Below are 26922 nucleotides of genomic sequence, written 5' to 3'. Positions count from 1 at the left end.
ACCAGAAATAGTGGTCATATATACCAAAATGGATCTCACTCACTTTTCTCAGCGATGGTTTGACCGATTTCCACAAACTTAGATTCAAATGAAAGGTCTTCCGGACCCATACGGAATTCCTGGATTTCATCTGGATCCGACTTCCGGTTCCGGAATTATAGGGTAAAGTGTGTTCAATATTGTACACCGTCACTTAAGCCGGCGAAACAAAAAACGTGAAAATTTTTCTAAACTGGTCTCAAAACTACACAAATCGATAGTCATTATCAGTAGGCAACTAAACAAACCGATTCCGGCTATCCTGGTTCCCGGTATCCGGTTCCGGAAGTACCAGAAATAGTGGTCATATATACCAAAATGGATCTCACTCACTTTTCTCAGCGATGGTTTGACCGATTTCCACAAACTTAGATTCAAATGAAAGGTCTTCCAGTCCCATATGGAATTCCTGAATTTCATCCGGATCCGACTTCCAGTTCCGGAATTATAGGGTAAAGTGTGTTCAATATTGTACACCGTCACTTAAACCGGCGAAACAAAAAACGTGAAAATTTTTCTAAACTGGTCTCAAAACTACACAAATCGATAGTCATTATCAGTAGGCAACTAAACAAACCGATTCCGGCTATCCTGGTTCCCGGTATCCGGTTCCGGAAGTACCAGAAATAGTGGTCATATATACCAAAATGGATCTCACTCACTTTTCTCAGCGATGGTTTGACCGATTTCCACAAACTTAGATTCAAATGAAAGGTCTTCCGGTCCCATACGGAATTCCTAAATTTCATCTGGATCCGACTTCCGGATCCGACTTCTGGTTCCGGAATTATAGGGTAAAGTGTGTTCAATATTGTACACCGTCACTTAAACCGGCGAAACAAAAAACGTGAAATTTTTTCTAAACTGATCTCAAAACTAGACAAATCGATAGTCATTATCAGTAGGCAACTAAACAAACCGATTCCGGCTATCCTGGTTCCCGGTATCCGGTTCCGGAAGTACCAGAAATAGTGGTCATATATACCAAAATGGATCTCACTCACTTTTCTCAGCGATGGTTTGACCGATTTCCACAAACTTAGATTCAAATGAAAGGTCTTCCGGTCCCATACGGAATTCCTGAATTTCATCCGGATCCGACTTCCGAATCCGGAGTTATAGGGTGCGTACTAAAAGAGTTTGTGTGTCATGTTAGTTGGTGGCCGTACGAACCGACTTCGATTATACCGGTTTTCGGGTTCCGGTGCCGGAAGTGCATATAATAGTGAACCCATTTCGTTCTCTTAAGGATGGCTTACGCAATCAAAGCACTGTTTTATTCTGTATGTTATGCATAAACAATCACTTGGTTTCTTTCAAAAATCGAAGAGAAAATTTTTGAATGGAACACCACAATATTATATGTACATGAGAAAGGCATCATTACACCACTAGGTGGATTAAATCAGGTTTTTATATTCAAATCATTTAAGTAGAGCAAAAATATGAATGGTCCGGACTACCTGGTTCAAATGTACATAACACAATAATGAATTGGTTTCTAAGATTATTGTCGCTTTAGTTTTGAATGTTAGTATTAGTAATAGTATTAGTATAAGTATTAGTTTTTTAATTAGTATTAGTATAAGTATAAGTATAAGTATAAGTATAAGTATAAGTATAAGTATTAGTATTAGTATTAGTATTAGTATTAGTATTAGTATTAGTATTAGTATTAGTATTAGTATTAGTATTAGTATTAGTATTAGTATTAGTATTAGTATTAGTATTAGTATTAGTATTAGTATTAGTATTAGTATTAGTATTAGTATTAGTATTAGTATTAGTATTAGTATTAGTATTAGTATTAGTATTAGTATTAGTATTAGTATTAGTATTAGTATTAGTATTAGTATTAGTATTAGTATTAGTATTAGTATTAGTATTAGTATTAGTATTAGTATTAGTATTAGTATTAGTATTAGTATTAGTATTAGTATTAGTATTAGTATTAGTATTAGTATTAGTATTAGTATTAGTATTAGTATTAGTATTAGTATTAGTATTAGTATTAGTATTAGTATTAGTATTAGTATTAGTATTAGTATTAGTATTAGTATTAGTATTAGTATTAGTATTAGTATTAGTATTAGTATTAGTATTAGTATTAGTATTAGTATTAGTATAAGTATTAGTAGTAGTATTAGTATTAGTATTAGTATTAGTATTAGTATTAGTATTAGTATTAGTATTAGTATTAGTATTAGTATTAGTATTAGTATTAGTATTAGTATTAGTATTAGTATTAGTATTAGTATTAGTATTAGTATTAGTATTAGTATTAGTATTAGTATTAGTATTAGTATTAGTATTAGTATTAGTATTAGTATTAGTATTAGTATTAGTATTAGTATTAGTATTAGTATTAGTATTAGTATTAGTATTAGTATTAGTATTAGTATTAGTATTAGTATTAGTATTAGTATTAGTATTAGTATTAGTATTAGTATTAGTATTAGTATTAGTATTAGTATTAGTATTAGTATTAGTATTAGTATTAGTATTAGTATTAGTATTAGTATTAGTATTAGTATTAGTATTAGTATTAGTATTAGTATTAGTATTAGTATTAGTATTAGTATTAGTATTAGTATTAGTATTAGTATTAGTATTAGTATTAGTATTAGTATTAGTATTAGTATTAGTATTAGTATTAGTATTAGTATTAGTATTAGTATTAGTATTAGTATTAGTATTAGTATTAGTATTAGTATTAGTATTAGTATTAGTATTAGTATTAGTATTAGTATTAGTATTAGTATTAGTATTAATATTAGTATTAGTATTAGTATTAGTATTAGTATTAGTTTTAGTATTAGTATGAGTATTAGAGATAAAAATTTTTGTTAGGAATAGTTACTGATGTAATTTAAGGAAATATATCATTTAGATATTTCTAATTTGTTGGTACAAAAGATGAGAGGTTTCATGTCTGCTGGAGATATAGTTTAAAGCTTCCTGCTCCAAGAAAACAAATAAACAAAGAACAGATAATCACATTTCGTTGGTAAGAAACACTTCAATGGATATGCAGCAGCTTTTCCCATGTATTTAAAGTAGCAATCGTTCACTTTTCTGCACTTTATCAGAGGTCGCTAAGATATACAATTTTTACTGCATTCCTAAGAACTATAAGCGTATAGGAATATACAGTTATTAATACACTTTCTTATAGAATTCAATCACTTTTATCTGTATTGAAAAGTGTAGGGAACTATCGCTCTTCAACAAAGAAGTGTTGTTCACTCATTGTTCCTAAAGAATTATCTAGTATGAACCGTTCGTCAACGAATTAACCCATCTCTAGTATCAGTACCGCAAAAAAATATAGTTCGAAAATTGTTCAATGCTGCTGTTATAGCGACGCGGAATCTCGAAGCGAATGAAACTATTTTCACATTAATTCATTTAACTATCCTTTGAAGTAATCAGGATAACTTGTTTTGTAAATAAAAGACAATAATTGTCTAAAATCTTAAAAGTATTTCGAAGCAATTCTTGAATAATAGTTACTTAAAGTTAATAGAACTAAAGAATTTATCCATGCGGCAATCGACCTCTTGGATCAGAAATATATCCAGCCTTTAATGCAGGGTAAACAATAGAGCCCATACAGGCTGCGTTAAAAGTGTTATGCCCGCACCCAAAATGCTGAAAGCTAAAAAAAATTGAATGTTCGTTTTTTCTTCTGAATTCATTTTACATAGTAATACCTAAGGTAATAGGCTAAGTTCTCGGTGCATTTTATCTCTTTAAAACTTCTTGTCACTAAACATTTTCGCGTATACAGTATACAGATCATCGAAGAAATAATTTGATAATTTTTCTATATTTTTGCTTACAATAGGTACCCCAGGACAGAACAATTGTGCGTCGTGTGCTAAGAACTGTTTCATTGCCACTGTTTATCTGCATGAGCACCGTCTCCAGCTGCGGCATTCTAGTAGCGGTAGCACTCATCGTGTTCAATATATGGCATAGACACCGAAGGTAAGTATCCTCATGCGAAAAATAAATCTTAAATGTCACACAAAACTGGTACAGTCAAATTAAAAAAAAGTGGACGATAAATAAATTTCACAAAACGATGTGACTTTATATAATATTTATGAAAATGATATCACGTTGACGTTAAGCTTGATCTAATTACATCAATATATATTATAAGAATATAATCCCGTAACAGGATCTAAAATTCTTGACGTGTTCTTCAGTTCATAAAAAAATAAGCAAAGTCTCGGTGCTATATTATTTCGATGTGGAATTTGTTCTTCTCTTTTGACTGACACCACAGCCTAGTGAAAAATATCTGAATTAAATGTAGTTTATAGTACCATAAACAAATTGGTACTATAAACTAAATATATATAACACGATGTTGTAACTGAACTCAGCGCAGCTATTAATATTTGAGGAAAATTCGTAGGCATCGGTTTACTACAGGTCGATGATGATTCAATGCATAAGGCACTGGTATTACAAGCCAGTTGTCGTATGTTCGAACTCCGATCTGAAGGATTTTTAGTGTCAATAGGATCATAGCACCAGCTCGCCAATAATAATGTACGCTATTAATCGGCTGCGAAGTGTGTTGAAACATAAGGTTAAATTCCACAAAAAGAGTGTCATTTAAATGCTTTTCTTGGTTTCCCTCGATGGTGGTTTATTTATTTAAAGTGAGACAATGATTGAGAAAATAATACTCGATAATGAATCAGTATTCCGACTGGCGATGATTTCAGAACAAAAAGACGGTAGTAATAATCAACTATTATCGGTATCCAGAAAAATTGTTCATGCAACACACAGCTTTGTTTTCATTCGAAAATATTTTGTTTGACCAGCTTGCATGTGCATGTGTTAAGATTCGCCAAAACGTTTAAACATTAAAATGGATTTATAAACAACTTTTCTATCAAACTGTCGTTCCAATTTCCGAATAGTTTTGCCGACAAAGACGTGCATACCGCAACCGTTTATGCGGAGAATAACAGGAAATAAAGCAAAAGAAACACCGCAGAAAAAGGCGTTTGGCATGCAATGCAAATGCAGACTCAAGTGATGCCAAAGAAAAGTGTTTCTTTTGTTTTATCAACAAGTCGTTCTTATTCAAAATCACCAGCTTCTGTCATCTGAGATATTCCAACAAAAGCGGTTTAAAAATACTAAAGATGATAATTGACTCTTGGAGATTCTTATAGCAAGATAGAGCAATTCACGACACAATAAGGGCTGTTGTTGAGAGATGACGCCAAAATAAAATAACGGAGCACCGCGTGAAAACCTTCACGACTTCCGGTGAAACTCTCAACGGGTGAGCACGTTGCATCGTGTTAGTCCGGAGAAAATTCGAGTATTTCGCAAGAAAGAAAGGATTTTCAGCCGTACTTTGACGATTCGACGCAGCCACACAGCGAGATTTTCGCTTGTAGTCAAGTGAAAATAAAGTCCATTGGACTATAAACGAAAATTAACTGGCAATATAGCCTTAGTTGCTGTGCCATCAATTCGGCGTCATCTCAAGTGAGGTGACGCCAACCAGAAAAGAAGAAGAAGAAGAAAACCTTCACTTTGGGCTAGAAAATATGTTCTTTATTTAAACAAGCTGTGAAAACATGTGTGAAAATATACAAAAAAAGTTTAACGAATATACATAAATTTTTCCAACAATGTTAAATGTCTTTTTTATTTATCGATTATTTTACTTAGGATATACTGTTCTAGCTATAAGATGATACTGACTGTTAAAGGCCGGGCTCCTACAAAAACGTGTTTAATTCTACTAATTGTTTAAACTATATTTCAAAATTATACATTATACAAATAAAAACAAAACTTATATTAAACTTCATAAAAAATGTTTTTTCATTCAATTGAAAAAATAATTCTCGGTCGCACTAATTCTATATTATTTTAAGAGTATCTTCTAGAAATTTTCAGGAATAAAAAACGCATAATTCAACTCCGAAAATGCGCACAGAAAAAAATGTTTTCATCCACCTAGTGGTGTAATTCTACTTTTTTATATTACTCATATTCTCACATTTATAACCGTGAGAATCTCAAAAATACCTTTCTTTGATTCTTTAATAAGACAAGAATTTTTGTACGGGCAACAACTTACAAGACTAATGAGTTGAAATAATTTGAAGATCAGCTCATAAGAGTTCTTAGGTTTGATTTTGAGTAGTCATTTACATACTTGTTAGATACTTTCAACGTTCATCATCCCTCTAACTCCGAAATTCCAGTTTAAAGTTCATATTGAACACTTTTTCCAGTGCTACATGAAATCCAACCTAAGTCAGCTCGTTTGACCAGCAATTGACATGCGCTACAAACTGATACAAATTTAGGCCCAGATTTGAAAATTGTAACAAATTTGAAAATTTTTAACGGATGTCCGAGTGTCGCATACCGTTCGGCTAGGGTCGAGTGGTTGAGCACTGTATGTATCAAACTGTCTGTGGGCGTATATGTATCACATAATCTCACTAAGTTTTCTCCAAGGTGGCTGAACCAGCTCACAAACTTAGATTCAAATGAAAGGTCTTGCGATCCCGTACGGAATTCCTTAAATTTAATCCGGTTCCAACTTTCGGCTTCGGAATTATAAAGTGAAGAGTGTTAAAAATGTTATACCATCACTTAAAGAGGGTTCTAAACTATTCCAATCGGACATAGTCAGTAAACGGCCAAACCGGGTTTCCCGGTTTCCGAATCCAGATGCATCGGAAATGGTGGTCATATATACCAAAATGGAACTCACTCACTTTCTCAGAGATGGCGTGATCGCTTTTCACAAACTTAGGTTCAAATGAAAGGTCCTTTTATCCCATATGGAATCCCTAAGAATCCAACTATCAGTTCCGGAATTACAGGGTGAAGAGTTTTAAAAATTTTAAGCCGTAAAAACATAAAAATAACTTTTTTAAAGCGGTTAGTGGAATAAACTCAATCGCTTTAGAAAAATGAACTCCATTTAATTCCACTATGATAAAAAAAAACAATGTTTACTATCACGCCACTGATGTCAAGAAATTGTATCAGAGACAGATGCTATTTGCAACCTTCATCAGTGTACATCCGAACTGTTATTTACGTAACTTATATATGTACATATGTATTGATATACGTACACATGTGTGCAAATATTTGCATTTATTATAAATATTTGTGAAGTTAAAGTGATCATTAATATTTATAAATATATACACTGAAGTCTTTTTTATGCGAGTTTACGTACCGCATGACTCTGAGAATTCGCATAAAAAACCGCATAACTCCGAAACTTCGCATAAAAAAACTGCATAACTCTGAAACTTCGCATAAAAAAAACGCAGAAAGGAAACCGCATAACTGAAAATTCGCATAAAAAAGTCGCATAAAAAACCGCATAAAAAAAAGACCGTATAATAAAAGACCTTAGTGTACACATATATGTAGACGGGTGAGTGTGTAAGCATACATACATACATATATAAGGATCATAAATGGAGGTTTGGGTGTATCAGTTCTAAGTCTGTTGGGCATACAAACAGACTTTGATTATATCGGTACCCGAATTCCGGTTCCGAAAGTACTTGCAATAATGGAACTCATTCCGTATTCTCAGAGATGGCGTAATCGATCTGAGAACTATTTCATTTTGTTGGTTACACTAGTTGATGAGCGAACAAGCATTTCTTGTTATATCCCATTATGTCCTAGCGTATGATATATCATACGCAGCAATATCTATTTATAAAAAAATGTTTACTGTAGAACTGCACTACCCAAAAGCTTTACGATAACAAACACAGATAAACTACACTACGCAACTTCTTTGTGTGTTAAATCTATTGTATTTTGATCGTTGACCTTTGACCTACTAACGACTAGAAATGGTAGTGCAAAAGTAAGTTATATGTTGCTTTGTATTTTTCGGTCAAATTATGCGCTAATACTTATATCTTAATAGAAAACATTAGCACAGGATCTAAAAAGGGTATATCAATAAAAAATGTTGAATAATGTGTAAAATAATGTAAAATTTGATACTAACATTTGTGTGTACGATATATCATACCGTGGAATAATTTTGTTCAGAAAAGATTTCTAACAGTGGTTTTGCGTTTCCCATAATCTTCAACACATAATATGATGGAACTGATGACATCAGTTCATTTGATTCAAATTTTAAAACCCCCGCGGTATAATGGGTTCAGAATCAAAGAAATTTAGCTTGAAAAATACCACAGTATTATATATGAGAATATGATTGATATAACCCGATCACAAGAGAAGAGTTAATGAATACCAATTTCGGCTATTCTTTTTGGAATACCAGAATAGCTGTATTTGTTATTCGTTAGGTTGAATTAGGAGCTAAAATGGCAAAACAAAATACCAAAAATAAAGCCGCCCAAGAGTAAAACAATATCTAATTCAGTTATTTAAAATAGCAAAGTAACACCAAATGAAATTTTGCGGCGGAATAGCAAAATAAGCATTTAATTTGCTTTTGGATTAAATAGCCGAATTAGGTATTCTATAGCTGAATAGCAAATTTGGATATTCTCTTTCATTTCTTCCAAATTTATAGTCAAATTGCATGGTTTTTAAAAATTAAATTAAATTTATTTATCTTTGTTTAACTTTTAACAAGAATGCAGTCATTATTCTTCAAAATTTCTTTACACTCGAAACAACCATTAGGACATACTGAGTCTGTTGATTTTTAATAATAAATGATCAAATAAATAAATCCAGAAACCCAATTGAAAGAGCATACCTGAAAAAACAAACATGAAATTTTATACAAAGAGAAAAGGATTATTAAAAAATATATACCCACCATTTTAATTTTCACCATCTAGGCGAAATACCTCAAGGTTAAGAAAACAACAGATCAATAATCAAGTAGCCCGCCGAAGATTTGGATTGTTGGCCACCACAATCGCTATGAACTTTGCCACTTTTCTTGCAACTTTGATAGCTGTTCCTGGAGAATCTTAATCTTCTTAAGAATGGCATCTTTACAACACTAAGATTTCAAACACTACTCATCCTGTTATTTCGGACGTTTGATTCGGATGAAGCTAATTAGCCTAACCTATGGAATCATAAGTCCTTTCCTTTGAGCTTAAGTTTGTGATAATCGGTCTAGCAATCTCCGAAAAAACGAGTAACATTGCTCAACTCGATGAACCGAATCCATTCTTATATCATACATAATCTTTCTATATGAGAATGGCATAAAACTAAATCATTTTTTCATGTCTTAAAAATGTGACAATCATCAGGATACGATTTCATCTCGAAAACAAAATTTCAAAATAGTCAACTCTGGGAATAAACATTGTTCAAGTCCCAGAGAATAGATGTTTTAAAACCTGAAGGTTGTTTAGTGCCGGTAAGATGATAGTTTTGGGCGTTAAACATCTAGTCGGGTACACAAAATCTTCAAACCCGAATCCGGTTAAAAATTCAGTTGAACCAGAATATCAACTTCCGCGTCGGAATATAGCACGAGCTTTGTTTTCGCTTCCAATTCCATGATGCTATAAAGTGTATTCTTTGCATGTATTAAAAATCGTTTTTTACCTGTTCATATAATTAATTTCTTTGAAAAATCTCTCATCCCATCCGTATAAAACGACGTTTTATTGAAAAAAATAGACTGCAATTGTGAAGAATAAGATCCAACGGTATACATTTTGGCCTTACTAAAATACCTAAATTGTATGCTGTCACAGAGAAGTTCTATGCAGCTATATTATCATCCAATCCAAACTATCCACCAAGGAATATTGGATATAAATACCAACGTCAACTTCATTCGTTCCGTATCACCATCATCTGCCGTCGACAAATGTTCTACTATATTTCACTTTATCTTGGGAAAATTGTATACCAGATGAACGTCATATTATTATGCCCGAACACGTCTCTTCAATGCTGGGAACATTAGACGATTCATCAAAAGTCATGATAGTTTCAAACGGTTCTGCCAAGCGTTGATTCATTTTAGAAAGGAATGTCAAAATATCATTGTGATATCATGTATTTTACTTTTCATTTTCTTTCAACTTAGAGTCATCCAGTCTTCGCATCCCGTGTGCAATACCATCATGTTATTCGGAGTCATCATCTGTCTGGTCTCAGTGATACTACTTGGAATTGACGGACAGTTCGTTACGGCTGAAAACTATCCCAAGGTAAGCTTTGCATCTAAATTGTCAGATTATTTATAGTGTATCAATAAAATGAAAAGTGATAGAGCCAAATAAAAATAAATAATATTGATACAATGCACAGCGGGAAAAGATGGTCGTAAATGCACTAAAAATGGGATTTTTATGGAGAATGGACTAAAAATTTGATTCCACGTATTGAAAATGAACGAACGAGTTGTAAAGGGAATTGGATTGTGACTTCAAGTAAATATTCGGTTTAGCCGTTTGTTCAATTAGGTTTATTTCTGCATGATGTTTCACATGAAGAGTATTTTATTGTCAAAATGTCTTCCCCGGATAGGAAAAGCGGATTCAAGTCCTGTCCCTTTCGCCATATTTTCGAAAAATTTAGTTCATTTTATTTATTTATGCTGAAATTCCCTTTCCAAGCAGCCTAGATAACCGTGTAGTGTCTTCGATTTCACCTGTCCCGGTGGTATAAGTTCAATCGGCACTCCAGCAGATAATCTGTTGTAAACTAATTTAGTTCTGTTCCGACAGTCAGGCAGTTTTAAAGACACTCAGTTCGAATAATTCGCCGTACTTTATTTCATCTCATATGTAACTGTCACTGCATTGATGCGACTACGTGTCCGGGTTTTTGGTTCTCCATACATGGTTGATTATGTGTAAGGGGAGATTAAATTAAAGGATATTCCATCGTTTCTCACCCAATGTGATAAAAAGCTATACTAAGGAGGGTTCATCGTTCCTTCTGGAGTGAGTGAATCTTTTCTGTATTGACCCTACCAGGTTTTAGAAGTTCACTTCTGCTCATACATATTGCGAATTGTTCTGCATTCTTTCGGGAGTGCAGAATGGTGTCGCTTTTATAAAATCTCAAAATTATCTCAGGAGGTTCGAGGATTTATTATATGTCGTTTTGGCACCTGAAAATCGAGAAGCATCCTTTGATTCTTTTTGTATATACTATTTGTCCTTCTCTTCCCATCAGCAGAAAGATAAGAAGCCACTGCACGGCACAGAACTCTAAATAACCTGTGGAACGTGCAGCTTGACCCAATTGGTTTTGATTCCTGATATGGATACTTCATTGCTAAGAAATATAATTTTCAATGTTGCTGGTAGAAGTGATAGAGATTGATGGATAAAAACACATTTTTTTAAAAAGACCACGATCTCAGCATTTTAAATTGTCATAGACATAATAACCCAGAAACCGTATAAATTACCTCACAACCAATCAGTGATATACCCCACAACAAATATCATTATGCCCCAAAAACTAATGTATTATGTTCCTTAAAATGTCAAATAAAAAAAATGCCATAGGGAACTAACATTTTCGACCCTCCCAATGCTACGTTATGTTTCAATAATCGATATAAATCTATAAAAGAAATATTTTAAAATGAAAATTGCTCAATCGAGATTGGGGTATTATGTCTATAGAGTGACTCTTATGAAAAAAACTAGTATAGCAAAGATATGACTTTGCTCATTTTCTTATTTAAACCATGAACAGAGACATAAGCATTGCTGAAAGTTTTTTGCTAAATAGCAACTGCCTATTAGACGTTTCATACGGATAAAATGCTTATTTAATTGACATAAAACCATTGTTTAGAAAAGTTGAGTTGTAGCGAAGAAGGTAGTCGACAATGAAAACAACAATCAATATTATGCATGCTGTAATAGATAATAATTATTATGATAATAATAGCAATATTAAAAATCTAGTGATAACAACCAGTGTTGTAAAACTTCGTTCAATTCAATTGAAAACGAATGTGTGCACTAGGGTGGGACAAGGTTGTATGGGAAAAATTATTTTCTCGCTCCACCAAACTTTTCGTGTTCCTTTTGGGTCCCATAAGCACCATGCAAAATTTTATCTCGATAGGAGAAACTATATTTTCGCGCCCGCGGTTCAAAGTTTGTATGGGATTTAGTATGGAAAAACTAACTTTTAACAAAAAAATCAGATTTTTTTAAACTTAAAAACCATGTTCCAAAACTCACTGTAAAGACACACAAAAAACTAACTTTTTTATTTGAAGAAATACAATTTTGAAGTCTTCCACAATATTGTTGATGAACTCAAATACTATAACTTCGTCGAAGACATAAACCATCTGTCTCATAAGGTGTAGAAGATATGGACGATAGAAAAATAAGAAAAAGAAAAACTTGGAATCAATGTTTTTTCATAGTATTAAATGAAATCATCCATATCTTTTAAACCATATGAGGCAGATGGTTTATGTCTTCGACAAAATTATAGTGTTTGAGTTTATCTACAATATTGTTGAAGACTTCAAAATTGTATTTCTTCAAATAAAAAAGTTAGTTTTTTGTGTATCTTTACAGTGAGTTTTGGAACATGGTTTTTAAGTTTAAAAAAATCTTCAAACTACACCGAGCAACTATTGTGAAGACATCCAACAACTCAGATCAACCGTTGTAGCATAATAAAAGAAAGCATACTCATATTACCACCACTAACAGCAGTGGTGCTAGATACATTAAGGAATGAGCCATCGTTCGGACCTTGTGTCGGTTTTTCTTTAATAACATTTTTAACAGATGTCGGATTATGTTACAGTCTTCGAAGGTTTTCTTCCTCATTAAATTTCCTATAAAAATTACATGCCCGCCGATTTTTTGAGTATATAGGGTGACCTCCAGTGATTTTTTGTTAAAAGTTAGTTTTTCCATACTAAATCCCATACAAACTTTGAACCGCGGGCGCGAAAATATAGTTTCTCCTATCGAGATAAAATTTTGCATGGTGCTTATGGGACCCAAAAGGAACACGAAAAGTTTAGTGGAGCTGAAATCAATATTTTGTCCCACCCTAGTGTGCACACACTGACGATCACTCTATTGCAGTAAACTACACATTCTAACACACAATCTTCGCTGTCGCAGCGAATAGACATCGTCATGTCCTTCATTCGTTTCTCTTTCTACCGAAGCCAGTTTAACTACCGTCAGTTTATCTCCTGAAGTAACGAAATATCTCTTACAATTGAATGAGAAAGCGGCCTTCAAGTGAGGCTCATGTAAACATTCGAATTGGTTCAAAACAACGAACGAAAGGTAAACCAGTCATGATAACTGAAATATCAATTACAAAATAAACATAAATTAATTGTTCATTCTTTTAGTTTTCATTTTTAATTCTTCGAAACACATTTCAATACATTTCAAACATTCGAAGTTAGTCTTAGATTTTAGCTTGCTGGTGATAATTGATTACTCAAATGAGAACCGCCACCCTCTATTTATCATTATGATCGGAGAGAGTTTTGTGTTATCGAGTTGATGTTTCTGCCTATTCATTCTCACTTGCTCACTACCCACAGTGAATACAAGGAAAACAATTAAACAGGTAGACTACTTGGCATTACAAACTGAGTAAGCAAAACTTCAAGCAACTAGGTACGGTTATTCAATTGACGATGAATTCAGGGAGCTCCGGTAACAAAAATAAAATGAATGAGAAGGAATATGCTGACAGTCAACGGCCATAAATTTCATTTTCATCTAATAACATTCGATTGAAATAAAATTTTACCGCGCTGATAACAACCACACTTCCTCTGCTGTTTGTTCGAGACAGGGTGAGGAAGAGGAAAGAGGGGATTCCCCCCGGACCCGGACTTTTTCAGGAGGCCCGGAAATTCGAAGAAGTGTTTCTTATTATTCATAAGAAAATATTCAATAATCTGAACAAATTTGCGACCGATCTACAAATTTTACCGGATCCGTCATACCAATACATACACAAACAGCACGCTCAATCGAAGACGAAGAGAAAACAACGTGCCTGACGCCCCACTGGCCGAGTACGGATAGCCTTATGGAGTGATTCATATTGTTTATTCTCATGTATTGGGGCCCGTAATATTGCAATCCCCCGAGCCCGTATTTTCTCTCGGCGGCCTTGGTTCGAGACACACAATCGTGCGCTCCTGTTACTTCTATAAATCAAATTCATCTTTATAGCGTTTTTGCTATTAATCCAAAGGGTTATCGTTCCATTAGTCATCTCATTAGAAGAGTTCCCCTGTTATTTTCTGGATTATTCGACTTTCAATCAACAAAACGTAATGAAATCGAACACAATGTCAATGTAACTACTTTATGGTGTGCCCGAGAGAAAGAAAGTTTGTTTGAAAAGATTCTTGCATCGCAATTGCACGCTTCGTGATGTGTATGAAATGTTTACAGCCGGTAATACAGTAATATCGTGGTGTGATGTCAGTGAAAACTGTAAATAGTATTTACATACATGCTGTCGCCAAAATTGATTAAAAATACAATCACAAAGTAGGTTTTATGCAACTAATTCCAAAACAATACCCTGTTTAGCTTGAACTTCATATACAAAAGTAATATAAGTGCAGAATTTCGCTTGGTTCGAACTTATAGGCCTGGCTATTTAATGATCCTAAAAACTTGCTGCAACTGCGACAGTCTCCTGATTGCGGTTCCGGAAACAGTTATTCAAATTGTCCAATATCAAACTTGCGTCAATTTATCGTGAAATGTTAATAAGGAAGGCATCATTACATCACTGTATTAAAACAGGATTATTTTTCTGCGGTGTTGCTTCTTAGAGCCGAAGTAAAGACATTGTGTTCGATTTTATTGTGAAAATCACACACCGGTAACAAATATTTATGCCTACGTAGTGATTCTGTTTTCTTTATCGCGTGCACGACTTCGAACACCACATAGAGCGTGCTTCGTTCGCAGAGGCGGTGTGATGTTTTCTATTTCCGTGCAACTGCATGTACGTACCGTTGCGCTTTATAAGACGGTTTTAAATTTTGTTCACTCATCACCTTGTATTTGAGGAACCGGAAGTCAGATCCGGATGAAATTCAGAAGTTATGTATGGAATCATAAGACCTTCTATTTAAAGCTTAGTTTGTAAAAATCAGCCAAGCCATCCCTGAGAAAAGTGAGTTCGTTCCATTTAAGTGTTTGTTATTACTATATTAGGAAGTCGGGAACTGATATTGCAGGAAATGACTACATTTGATCGTCAACTGAGAAAGCCTATACTGAACGAAAAATCCCAACACTTCGGATCTGGGAGTCGGATTCAAATGAAATTCAGAAGTTTTGTATAAGACCATAAGACCATTCATTTGAATATAAGTGTGTAAAAATCCGTCACGCCATCTCTGAGAAAAGTGAGTAAGTAATTTGAAATAAGAATTTTTACACCAATCACCATATAATTCCGGACCCGGATCAAGATAAAATTCAGGATTTTTGTGGGACCGCAAGATCTATTATTTGAATCTAAGTTTATGAAAATCGGGGCATCCATCACCGCGAAAAGTTTGTGCCCTTATTTTCATATTTTTAGCACATTTCGCCCCATAATTCCAGAACCGGAAATCGGATCCAAGCAATATTCAGGAGTTTTGTATGGGACCATCGGGGCAGCCCCATCTCCGAAAAAAGTTAGTACAAAAAAAACGTAAAATGCACACACAGACATTTTGCGTACTCGGCCAACTGAGTCGAATGGTGTATAACATTTGGCTCTCGGATCATTGGTTAAAAAGTCGGTTTTCACAGTGATTGCGTTACCTTTCTATATTAGAAAGGCCTGTTTTACTTCTCCTAGAGGTGTAATGATGCCTTCCTCATATCACTCATTTTCTCGAAATGAAATACTTTGCCTAACCACTTACAATGCCTGCACAAAAGAACAATTATATGGCTAGTTAAAAGCATTTCCTTCGTTCTGACATCGTCGTAACGTCGTAAAGTTTTATTCAAGTTAGCAATAATTTTTTTTAACACATATATATATATATATATATATATATATATATATATATATATATATATATATATATATATATATATATATATATATATATATATATATATATAATCTATATGTGAATATAGATGAATCGACTGATTCCTAGATTTCACAGTTTATCGCTCCAAGAGTGATCCTTAATTATACCAAGAATCAATCGTCTGGAGTCTGTCTGGAGTAAAATTTTTCCTTCATGTGTAAGGCACGTTTTGATTCAAAGTCAGCAATTGATCCAAATAACTCACTCATCTGACCTTTCATGTGTCAGACTATCAAATGAAGAATTACTGGACCGAAACCATCTGACTGGTAGCATTGTATTAATCTAACACACACACTACATGCGAACATAGGTGCCGAGTATTGTATTTGCGTATTGCGTAGGTGCTGTTCATTTAATTTTCCGCATGGATAAACTGTTCCAATCTGGTGCGATTTTAACTAAAGTTATACATTGCGGTGAGCTATATCTCACCATCATCGCACACTGCATTACTACATAAAAACAATTCAGCATTTAGCCTCTTTTTAATTATTCAGATATACACAAAATCATTAGAATAAAGTAATAAAAATTTGTGAAAACTGTGCAAATCGTTTAGGACATTTGTCGGCTAATATGAAAACATTCATTCATCTTTTTACTTATGTCGTTTTCGTTTGATAACCCTGGAAATGACGTACACAGAAAAACATTATGATATTTACAGATGTCGCAAATCTACCACATCCACATTGACTGTAAAAGTAAGTAGTCATTTTTGACGTTCGTAGAGTGGGGTCTCGCACAACGCGGATTCGTTGTTGCCGGAAAAAACGCGATATAGAGCATATGGGATTTCGACTGTTTCGGGGCTGTAAACAGTTATCTCGATTCTGGCAACAGATAGAGCCATATAGTCTTCGGCAACCTTCGGTATCTTCAATTGTATGGAGGGTGTTGTAGTAAAAACTTGCCCTCCTCGCATGGCAAGTGCTAGTTCTAAATACAATATAGATTACGCCATATCTCAAAAGTGTGATAATTTGGGAGCTTTACTTAGGATATCAAAAATCATTCGATAATATAAATAGTAGTTGAATATTCGCTAATCATTAATGCAGCGCTATTGCATTCATGCTGACAGAAAGCTCTTTTTTCGGGAAAATATATCAGTTTTACCTTTTTTTTATAAATATAAAAAATAGGTATAGAATTCGCTCAAACTTTAGACAAAATTTCCGAGACCGAGTGTCATATAGTAATCGAATCAGCTCGACGAACTGAGAAAATGTCCGTGTGTGTATGTGTGTGTGTCTGTATGTGTGTTGTCAACTAAGAGGTCGAGATCTCAGAGATGGCTGGACCGATTTTGATCAAACTAGTCTCAAATCAAAGGTCTCCCCGTCATCCTGAACGCTATTGAATGGTTTTGAGATCGAAAGTTTACTTTTTGAGTTATACGAAGTTTTATGTCAAAACTTTCAGTTTTTCGACAATATCTGTCACAATTGACCTTGAAAACAGAATATGTTTTCAGACTTAGATTCCGCACGGTAATAGCTCTCCAACAAGCCATAGATTGTTAAAATCCGTCCATTTTTAACGAAAATATCGATACTTTTGTGTAAGCGATTTCTCCCCTTTTTTCAGCAGTAGGAGTTTTAAGCGCTATATGACAAAGCAGTGCTTGGGAGCAACGAGAAACACGATTTTTTATAATGTAACATACAATTGTTTCTGAGTAGCAAAAAGACTATGTACAGCATTTTTTTCATGACTTTTTGTCTCGGACCGATTTTAGCATGGTTCATTTTTGGCAACATAATCGTTCAAATATGACATGGAAACAATAATGTAAATATGACAAGATGATGGCAGCATTTTCAAGTTGAAAGTAATTCCATAATTATATTTATTTCAACTACTTACAGCAATAAATGCTGGAAGAACATAACACCTATATACCATTCGAATCAGTTCGTCGAGATCAGCAAATGCGTGTGTGACAAATAATTTCACTCATGACTCAACCGTTTTCTCCAAACTCAGATTCATATGAAAAGTCGTATACACCCAAACAAGGTTCCTGAATTACATTTGGATCCGACTTCTGATAGCGGAACCACAGGATGATATGTGAAACGAGATTAAAATAATGCAACTCATTTTTCTCGTAGATGGCTGAACCGATCTAAGATTCAAATGAAATCTAAGAACCACCTAAGATTTAAATGAAAAGTCTTAAGATCCTTTAAAACATCTTGCTTTTCAGTCAGTTCCGACTTCCGGTTTAGGGGATACAAGGTGATTAGTATAAAAAGGTGCATTCCACATAAATTATCAGGTTTATCGGGTTGGCAGATTTGGATAGTGGATTACTAAATAAATTTATTTCAGTTTAAGCGGTATTCAGTTTTCGATTCGGGAGGTACCCAAAAATTTAATTCGCACTACAATTTCTCAAATATGTCTACACACTCAGGTGAATTTAACTGATCGCGGCTACATCGATTTTAGAACTCCGGTTCCAGTATGGAATCGTTTCTCAAAGCTCAATCATTTTCTCAAAAAGGCCAAATAGAACTTCAAAAACAAAAATTCAAATTAAAGGACTTATGGTCCCATACAAAATTGGTGAATTTTATCCGATTCTGGAATCACAGGAAATTTTTATACAGATATAAAAGATCTAAATTGTTTGGCGTATTAATTTATGGCCATACGAATCATTTTTGGTTCAGCTAGTTCCTGAATACCGGCTCTGGGAGTACCGTAAATAATGGCGAAAAACTCTAAAGTGGAACTTAGTTCAATATCTCATGGAATGTTCAATCGATTGTCACACGCTTAGAATCAATCAAATTCGATTCGATTTACGATTGAAATCTCAAATTGCCACTTAAAACGACGGTCAGTTGACGCTAGTGATCTTCATCCGATCCAATACACTAAATACAATTGATTGACGATTGTCCCAGATTCATTGATTCCTTTCAAGATTTTTCTAAAACATGTTTTGTGTCATTCAATATATACAGGTGCGACGCAATATACACTGACTTCTTTGCTACTCTTGGTAAAATAAACTACCAAATAACAGATCGGCTGAAAAGTTCGTATCGTTTCTATGAGAGGGCGCCACTAGAATTAAATCCATACCATTTTCAGTTAGTATAACCTTCAAAAGATACGTATATAAATTTGACAGCTGTCTGATTATAAGTTTGTGAGATATTGCATTTTAAGTGAAGCTACTTTTGTTATAGTGAAAAAAATGGAAAAAAAGGAATTTCGTGTGTTGATGAAACACTACTTTTTGATGAAAAAAAGTGCCGCCGATACCAAAAAATGGCTTGATGAGTGTTATCCAGACTCTGCACCGGGCGAAGCAACAATTCGTAAGTGGTTTGCAAAATTTCGTACTGGTCATACGAGCACCGAAGACGATGAACGCAGTGGACGTCCAAAAGAGGCTGTTACCGATGAAAACGTGAAAAAAATCCACAAAATGATTTTCAATGACCGTAAAGTGAAGTTGATCGAGATAGCTGACACCCTAAAGATATCAAAGGAACGTGTTGGACATATTATTCACGAATGTTTGGATATGAGAAAGCTTTGTGCAAAGTGGGTGCCGCGTGAGCTCACAATCGATCAAAAACAACAACGAATTAATGATTCTGAGCAGTGTTTGGAGCTGTTATATCGAAATAAAACCGATTTTTTTCGTCGATATATAACAATGGACGAAACATGGCTCCATCACTTCACTCCGGAGTCCAATCGACAGTCAGCTGAGTGGACTGCACGCGATGAACCGAACCCAAAGAGTGGAAAGATTCAACAATCGGCCGGTAAGGTTATGGCGTCTGTATTTTGGGATTCGCATGGTATAATTTTCATCGACTACCTTGAAAAGGGAAAAACCATCAACAGTGACTATTATTTAGCGTTTGAAGGAGAAAATTTAAAAAAAACGGCCTAATTTGAAGAAGAAAAAAGTTTTGTTTCATCAAGACAATGCACGGTGTCACAAGTCGATGAAAACCATGCTGAAATTAAACGAATTGGGCTTCGAATTGCTCCCTCATCCACCGTATTCTCCAGATTTGGCCCCAGTGACTTTTTCCTGTTCTCAGACCTCAAGAGAATGCTCGCTGGAAAAAAATTTAGAAGCAATGAAGAGGTAATCGCTGAAACTGAGGCCTATTTTGAGACAAAGGACAAATCATACTACAAAAATGGTATCGAAAAGTTGGAAGATCGCTTTAATCGCTGTATCGCCACTGATGGCACTTATGTTGAATAATAAAGACGAATTTTGGCAAAAAAATGTGTGTTTCTATTAAACGATACGAACTTTTCAGCCGAACTGTTAGCTATTTTCAAACTACTGTTTACACTATTTGATCTGTTTTAAACTCCGGAACACATCCTATATTATCGAATTTTAAAGATATAAAAGAATCAATTCTCAATCGCAAAATTGTTAGCTCACTTGCGCCACTTGAGCCAAATGTCACCTTTAGGCTACAGAAAAATATGTAAAGAATTGTATGTTGTTCTGTTTTCCGTGTTGTCGACAGTATGAGACTAGAAAAAGTCGCAATGAAATAATTAGGATGACTACAATTGATCCTGTTAAGTACACTGATTATTTATGCCAATCGCCGTAAGTTCAAGTCTGCAATTAGAAATTAGCCATTACTACATTGTTAACAATTCAATAATAATCATTTATTCGCCAAACCTTGACAGTAAGGTTAAAACGAGTAAAACTTCTTACTGTAATCCGTTTTAAATTATATATTGCGAATTTTAACTTTTGCTCTCTGTGCTTGTCTACCGTCATATCTACAAGATCTGACCATCGATTATTTTCGAATGCATAGAAAATAATTAGGGAAAGGAAGAAAGGATTTTCTAGACTTTAACTCGAAGTTCGAGTAATTCGCCAAATGGTTTACAGCCTGAATCTTCCTATCCAAACACCAAAGTCGAGGGAGAACGATTTATTGGTAAATACTACGAGAGATTGTATTCCAATTTATTGAGTTTTAATATAAAATAGTGAGACAATCAAAGGATACAGCAAAGACAGTGTAAATCTTTCCGATGTGGAATTCGACTTCGCAGCAAATTCATCACTGTATGGGACAATGGTAAAGATATTGCAAAAATCCTATTGATACTATGAATTTATCCAGGTCGGGGAATGACACACGGCAGCTAGCTTGCGAGACTAGCAGCTCATACTCTGAACTACCAACCCAGCTACAAAACATGAATCTCAAGCTTTACCCTGCAAATGCTAGAGGGCAAGGGAGCAATGGTTAGCTATCGTTGTAAACATAGACTGCTGATTCAAGCACTGCCTCTGGCGAATACTTTTTCACAATTGCATTCATGATATTTTTAATCTTTTACTCAGGGAATCAGTTTTCTGCATGTTTTAGAGCCACTAAAACATATAGCCGTTTAGAAAAATTCCAAAACATATAGCCGTTTAGGGGAAAAAAACAAAAAAAAACATTGGCTAAGTGTTTATCCGGTTTTGATTCGGAACGCATATTTGTTTTCTCTATAGAGAGTCATATAAGAAATTTTAGGAGGTTCACGTGAAGACAAGTGGTCAAGTTTTGAACACCGTCGGATGCAAGTCATATACGCATTTGGGCGAACTTCGTTTAGATTCTTGGTTTGCGTTTTCGAGGTTTCGAAATTTGCACAAAAACAAAAATCTATATGTTGTGAATAAGGTTCGACCAAATGTGGCACTCGTACAATTGCATTTTAATAGTTATAAAGTATTGTGGCGATATGACGCATTGCTTAATAGAAAAGATTGGTTGTTTAGCTTGTTCCACATCCAGACTTTTGTATTTAATGAGTTTTGTCCAATTCTTAAAATGACACCGATGACAATCACATTTTATACCGATGCGATTAAATAAATCCGGCGGTGCGATTAAAATAATGTAGTTGGCTTCTGACCATTTTGTCTTGAAATCGCCGGCATAACCTAAATGGATTCAAACAACCGACTTAACAGCAATTGAATGGAAATTTGATCAGGCTTGGAATCAAGCGAAGACAACATTAAAGATGTTGAAGAAAACGAAATATTTCAAGAAAATATTCCCTCTACAATGTTGTTTTTGTAGCTCAAGACAACATTTCTCTGATCTCGACGGAGCTTCGCCTAATTGAAAATTTTTTTGGGTGTGTAGTTGTTTGATTTTGACATTTGATCATCAGTCGTGAAAATGGCATTGAAGCAAAGAATCCCACGAATCCGAACTATGCTCTTATGATCACACTTTTGCTGCAGAACACTATCATACTGTACAGTTCGTTTTGATGTGAAATGCGCGATTCTCATTATCACATTAGCTTTTAAGTCAATCCATCGGACAGAGATAGCGGACTGCAGCTCTCACTCTAAGCAATGCTTTAATATATGGGTTGGGGTTGAGATATTTATAAGTACGGTTGTCCCATACATTGATCGGAAAAAACAATTAAAAGAAAATTTTGACGGAAATTAATATGTGTTTTGAAGTATATTGAACCAATAAAACTAAATTGATTATTCATATTATTCGTGTTTTTTTTTTATATTTTTGCAGATTTGTCAAGCTAGAACGTGGATCTTGTCCACTGGTTTTACGTTGGCCTACGGAGCAATGTTTAGCAAAGTTTGGCGAGTGCACAGATTCACAACGAAAACGAAAACAGACCCTAAAGTAAGATAATTATTTTATCGATTCATCGAATAAAATGAAATAAACGCTATATTTTCATTTCTACTCTATAGAAAAAGGTGGAACCATGGAAGCTCTATACGATGGTTTCAGGTCTACTTACAGTTGATTTAGTTATTTTGTTGACTTGGCAAATTCAGGATCCTTTGCAGCGACGACTGGAAACGTTTCCCCTGGAGGATCCTATTTCATCCAACGATGACGTAAAAATCCGACCAGAGCTCGAACACTGCGAAAGTCACAACAACTCTGTCTGGTTAGGTAAGAATACTAAAGCTGTTATCGATAGTTGATCAAGTATCATAATGAAATGGTTGACAATTTTTCATAGACAATCAACGTGTTTGCTCTAGGCATAGTGAAAAATTATATCAGATTTCCTCCGATTAAGTCCAGACTAATACATGAAACACACGTTCGTATGCATCACTAACCTAATGTTATTACAGCAGAAACACAAATATATAAAATTAACCTGTTGGTGCCATATGTGTACTAAAACGGTCCATTAAATTTCTGTTTTCAACAGTCGATGGGGAAGGGTAACATGTATCCTTATACACGCCATGTGTTGATGAGTACTGGACAAGTGCCAGAATTCAGCTAGACTGTTCTTCTCGGTAAACGCTTCATATCCTGTACTATCAGTAACTGCTCCAAGCTATACAGATGCCATTTTTATGTGTTTTACCCTGCGAAATGCTATGTGTACTATTCGAATCATTGCAAAGTGTTGTTTATTCATCTAGCAGTGAGTTGAAGGATTGAGTGTTGCAGATCTTCAACGCATATCCTCACAATGAGAACACGGGTAGGAAATAAAATTATTTCATCATCATTTCGAGCTTCGTAAACACGTGACTTCTAAATTATATTCAACAATGCTTTCTTTGCATTTCCTCCAAATTGCATTAAGTTTATTCACATGTTGAAGGATTCATGTTTTACATGCTTAAATATTAAGCATATCGCATGAAAACACATTCAGGGGAACTGTTTATGACATGAACAGAAAGCATGTCTATTTTACGAAATATCTATCGCATAATCGATTTATTTATAAAGGGTGTTTTTTAGAGTGTCCTATCTTCCGATAGGAGTAACTATCATTCTGGTCATCCAACTGTCAAAGTCAAAGTTAGATGTTTTGTTCAGTAATCTTTGACAATTCATCGTCGATAGGTTTACAGCAGAACAACGCTTCCAAATTGTGAAAATTCATTTCAAGAACAATAGTTCATTTTGTGAAACGCACTGACAATTGTGTGATGTTTTTGGCGTTTATGGACGGCCCACTGAACATAGCATTTTTGTCTCAATGGGTTTGTGAACAAACAAAATTGCCTCTTTTAGAGCGAGAGCAATCCTCACGATGGACTCGAAACATCATCACACTCATAAAAATGCACGGTTTAGTGTGGAACCCACCATGGTTTCATCATTGGTCTTTATTTCTTCAAAAATGAGAATGGAGCCAACGACACAGTGAATGCGTCCCATTATTGTGGATTGTGGATTATTGTCAACAGGACGGCGCATCAGCCCAGAATGTTTTCGGTGATCATGTCACTTTTTTTGTTGGGCTATGTTAAATCGCTGGTCTATGCAAACAAACTCAACACTTTGGATGCTTTGGAGGACAATATTGAGCATATTATCAGTGAGATATATTCCGATTTGTGCACAAAAGTTTTCAAAAATTGGACCGACCGTATGGTGTTGCTACAGAGAAGCCGAGGTTGCCGTATGCCGGAAATCATATTCAAACATAGTGGTTGATACTTAATCCTTCAAGCAAAACCAAATTTGGGGAAAGTTTACATATTTGTGCGTTTTATTTAAAAACAAAACGTTGTGACATTTTTTAAAAACACCCTTCAGTTGTAGCAGAAAGCGATTGTAACACATTATGAGCTGTGATGTCATCGTCACCTTATGCAGCCTAGATTAGTTCGAGAGTACATGTTTTATGCAATTCATCAATTTTATCAATTCATCAAATTAGTCGTCCCACTAGTTTATATTGCTAATTACTCAATTTACAATCAACAGATTGACAGTTTTCTTCTGTCGAACATTGTTTCTAGCAGCACGTGTTGTTGTGTTGCCTCAAGTTCAATATCAGAATTATTTTAGGACAACATAATGATCATATTGTCGTTTTGTGTGTCATTTTTCGATGATACTATAAAATTTTCGAAATAGAGTGAAAATCGCGGAGGGATCCGCTAAATAAAAAGATTATGAACCACAGCTACACACTAAACAGAAGACGGCTTTTCTTTAAACACTGTTTTTTTTTCAAAAAAAGATTATATTTTGTACTGGATGTAGATGTTATCCTCTTTCCTTGAGGAGCAGCAAATAGGGCAGGTTCAATTTTAGGAGGCAATGGTATAATATTCCTGTTCTCCTCCATTGATTCGTCTTCGCTGTTGTTGTTGGAAACATCGTTACAAGGTTTTCCTGTGTTATTGCCGTCTTTGTTGTTTTCCATGCATTGGGTTCGTTACTAGTTGACGTACCTGTGATGAGAGTGTTGTATTGATGTTAATGTTTGTCTCCGAAATACTGAGGGTGCTTTTTACCAGTGTAGAAGCTGCTTTTATTTTTTTGCTGTTTCTCGCAAAGCTAACCGTAGTCAGCGGCTATCGGACAATATTATGTACCCAGCAGATGGCCGTAGGTGACAAGCGATTTACATGAAAGCATTGTGTCCTGGCCGAGAGTGATATAAGAAGGCATAGCCCTTATTAAAAATGTGGTAGAAAGAAGCAAGAAAAACGAAACCCTTTTATGTTTGTAAAATGAATTTTACAACAGCGGGTAAAGCCGTATGACAAACACGTGTTTGTGTTTGTCACACCGCTCGATATATTTTCCAAAGCATATTTTTATGGTCATGTGAGTCGTTATACCGAATTGGCATTTTTTACAAAGTTTTAGTTTCCAACACCAGGAAGCCATATGCTCTGCATCATTTGTTTTTATCACATTGTTCATTAAGTGCATGTGTAACAAACGTAAGATGTAAAAACCTGTTTTCTGTTTATGATGAAAAGAATATCTGCCTACGGCTTATAGTAAATATTGTTGTTTTATTTAGTGAATTTAATACCTTTCCGGTCGACATAGAGCTGAATACATTTGTTCCTTAAGAAAGGCTTGTGTCGAAGGCCGAAAGCAATAGTGTTTGATGTCACGACGGAATTTTGTTCACACACTGTATTGTTTTGTTTCTGTCGACCTGGTCGTAAGCAGTTTATTTTCGGACGAACTGAATTAATTAACTCGACCCAATTATTTTTAACTAACCATAATTTAACTTGATTGTTAAATAATAGCCTTGTCCTTATTTTATTACCAGGAGTCATATACGGTTTCAAAGGGCTGATACTGGTCTTTGGATTATTTCTTGCCTATGAAACCCGTTCGCTCAAAGTAAAACAGATCAACGACTCCCGGTACGTTGGTATGAGTATCTACAATGTTGTTGTCCTGTGCCTAATTACTGCACCGGTAGCCATGGTGATCGCATCCCAGCAAGACGCATCATTTGCATTTGTTGCTCTGGCTGTTATTTTTTGCTGCTTTCTAAGCATGCTGTTGATATTTGTGCCAAAGGTTTGTATGCAAAGTAATCATTTAATGAGCTGTTATGGAAAATTATTTCTCCGTCCATAAGGTAATCGAAGTTTTACGGCATCCTAAAGATAAAGTAGAATCGAAATTCAGCAACGAAACTGGCGTATCTAAGGAGGATGAAGAACGGTACCAAAAACTTGTAACGGAGAATGATGATCTGCAAAAATTAATTGCTCAAGTAAGAAACACAAATAGCACCAATTTTTAGATATGTTACATGAACCATATTTTCCCTCTATTCAGAAAGAAGAAAAAATTCGAATATTAAAACAACGACTTTCAGAAAGAGAATCGACAGTAAAAAGTGGACCGACACAATTCAACGAGCCTCACGCCGGAACCAACAACGCTCAATTCAGCAACAATCAATTGACCGTGGCTGCATCGCCGGGAGTCACACAAGGTAAGAAATCCTTGGTCGTCTCTGTACAAGCCGACCACACGACTACTTCCGATTTC

The 26922-nt window shown here is 34.8% G+C and overlaps 2 protein-coding genes across 3 annotated transcripts in view; one reads left to right on the top strand and one right to left on the bottom strand.

Annotated features, from left to right (window-relative positions):
- Positions 1-22991, bottom strand: part of LOC131432975 (uncharacterized) — a 290167-nt gene extending 267176 nt beyond the window's left edge. The window contains exon 1 of one of the 2 annotated variants that reach the window (XM_058599661.1): positions 22922-22991. The gene's annotated coding sequence lies outside the window, so the exon portion shown is untranslated. The remainder of the gene's footprint in view (positions 1-22921) is intronic. The other variant, XM_058599662.1, reaches the window with a different exon arrangement.
- Positions 1-26922, top strand: part of LOC131432974 (gamma-aminobutyric acid type B receptor subunit 1) — a 247899-nt gene that overhangs the window by 203693 nt on the left and 17284 nt on the right. The window contains exons 9-15 of the mRNA XM_058599660.1: positions 3887-4029; positions 10115-10238; positions 22684-22800; positions 22872-23079; positions 26186-26442; positions 26504-26641; positions 26707-26866. Coding sequence (XP_058455643.1) covers positions 3887-4029; positions 10115-10238; positions 22684-22800; positions 22872-23079; positions 26186-26442; positions 26504-26641; positions 26707-26866 — 1147 coding nt within the window. The remainder of the gene's footprint in view (positions 1-3886; positions 4030-10114; positions 10239-22683; positions 22801-22871; positions 23080-26185; positions 26443-26503; positions 26642-26706; positions 26867-26922) is intronic.

This window comes from Malaya genurostris, chromosome 2 (assembly GCF_030247185.1).
Source record: "Malaya genurostris strain Urasoe2022 chromosome 2, Malgen_1.1, whole genome shotgun sequence".
Lineage (NCBI taxonomy): Eukaryota > Metazoa > Arthropoda > Insecta > Diptera > Culicidae > Malaya > Malaya genurostris.
Note: the sequence above shows the minus strand (reverse complement) of the source record. Positions and strands in the feature narration are given on the sequence as shown.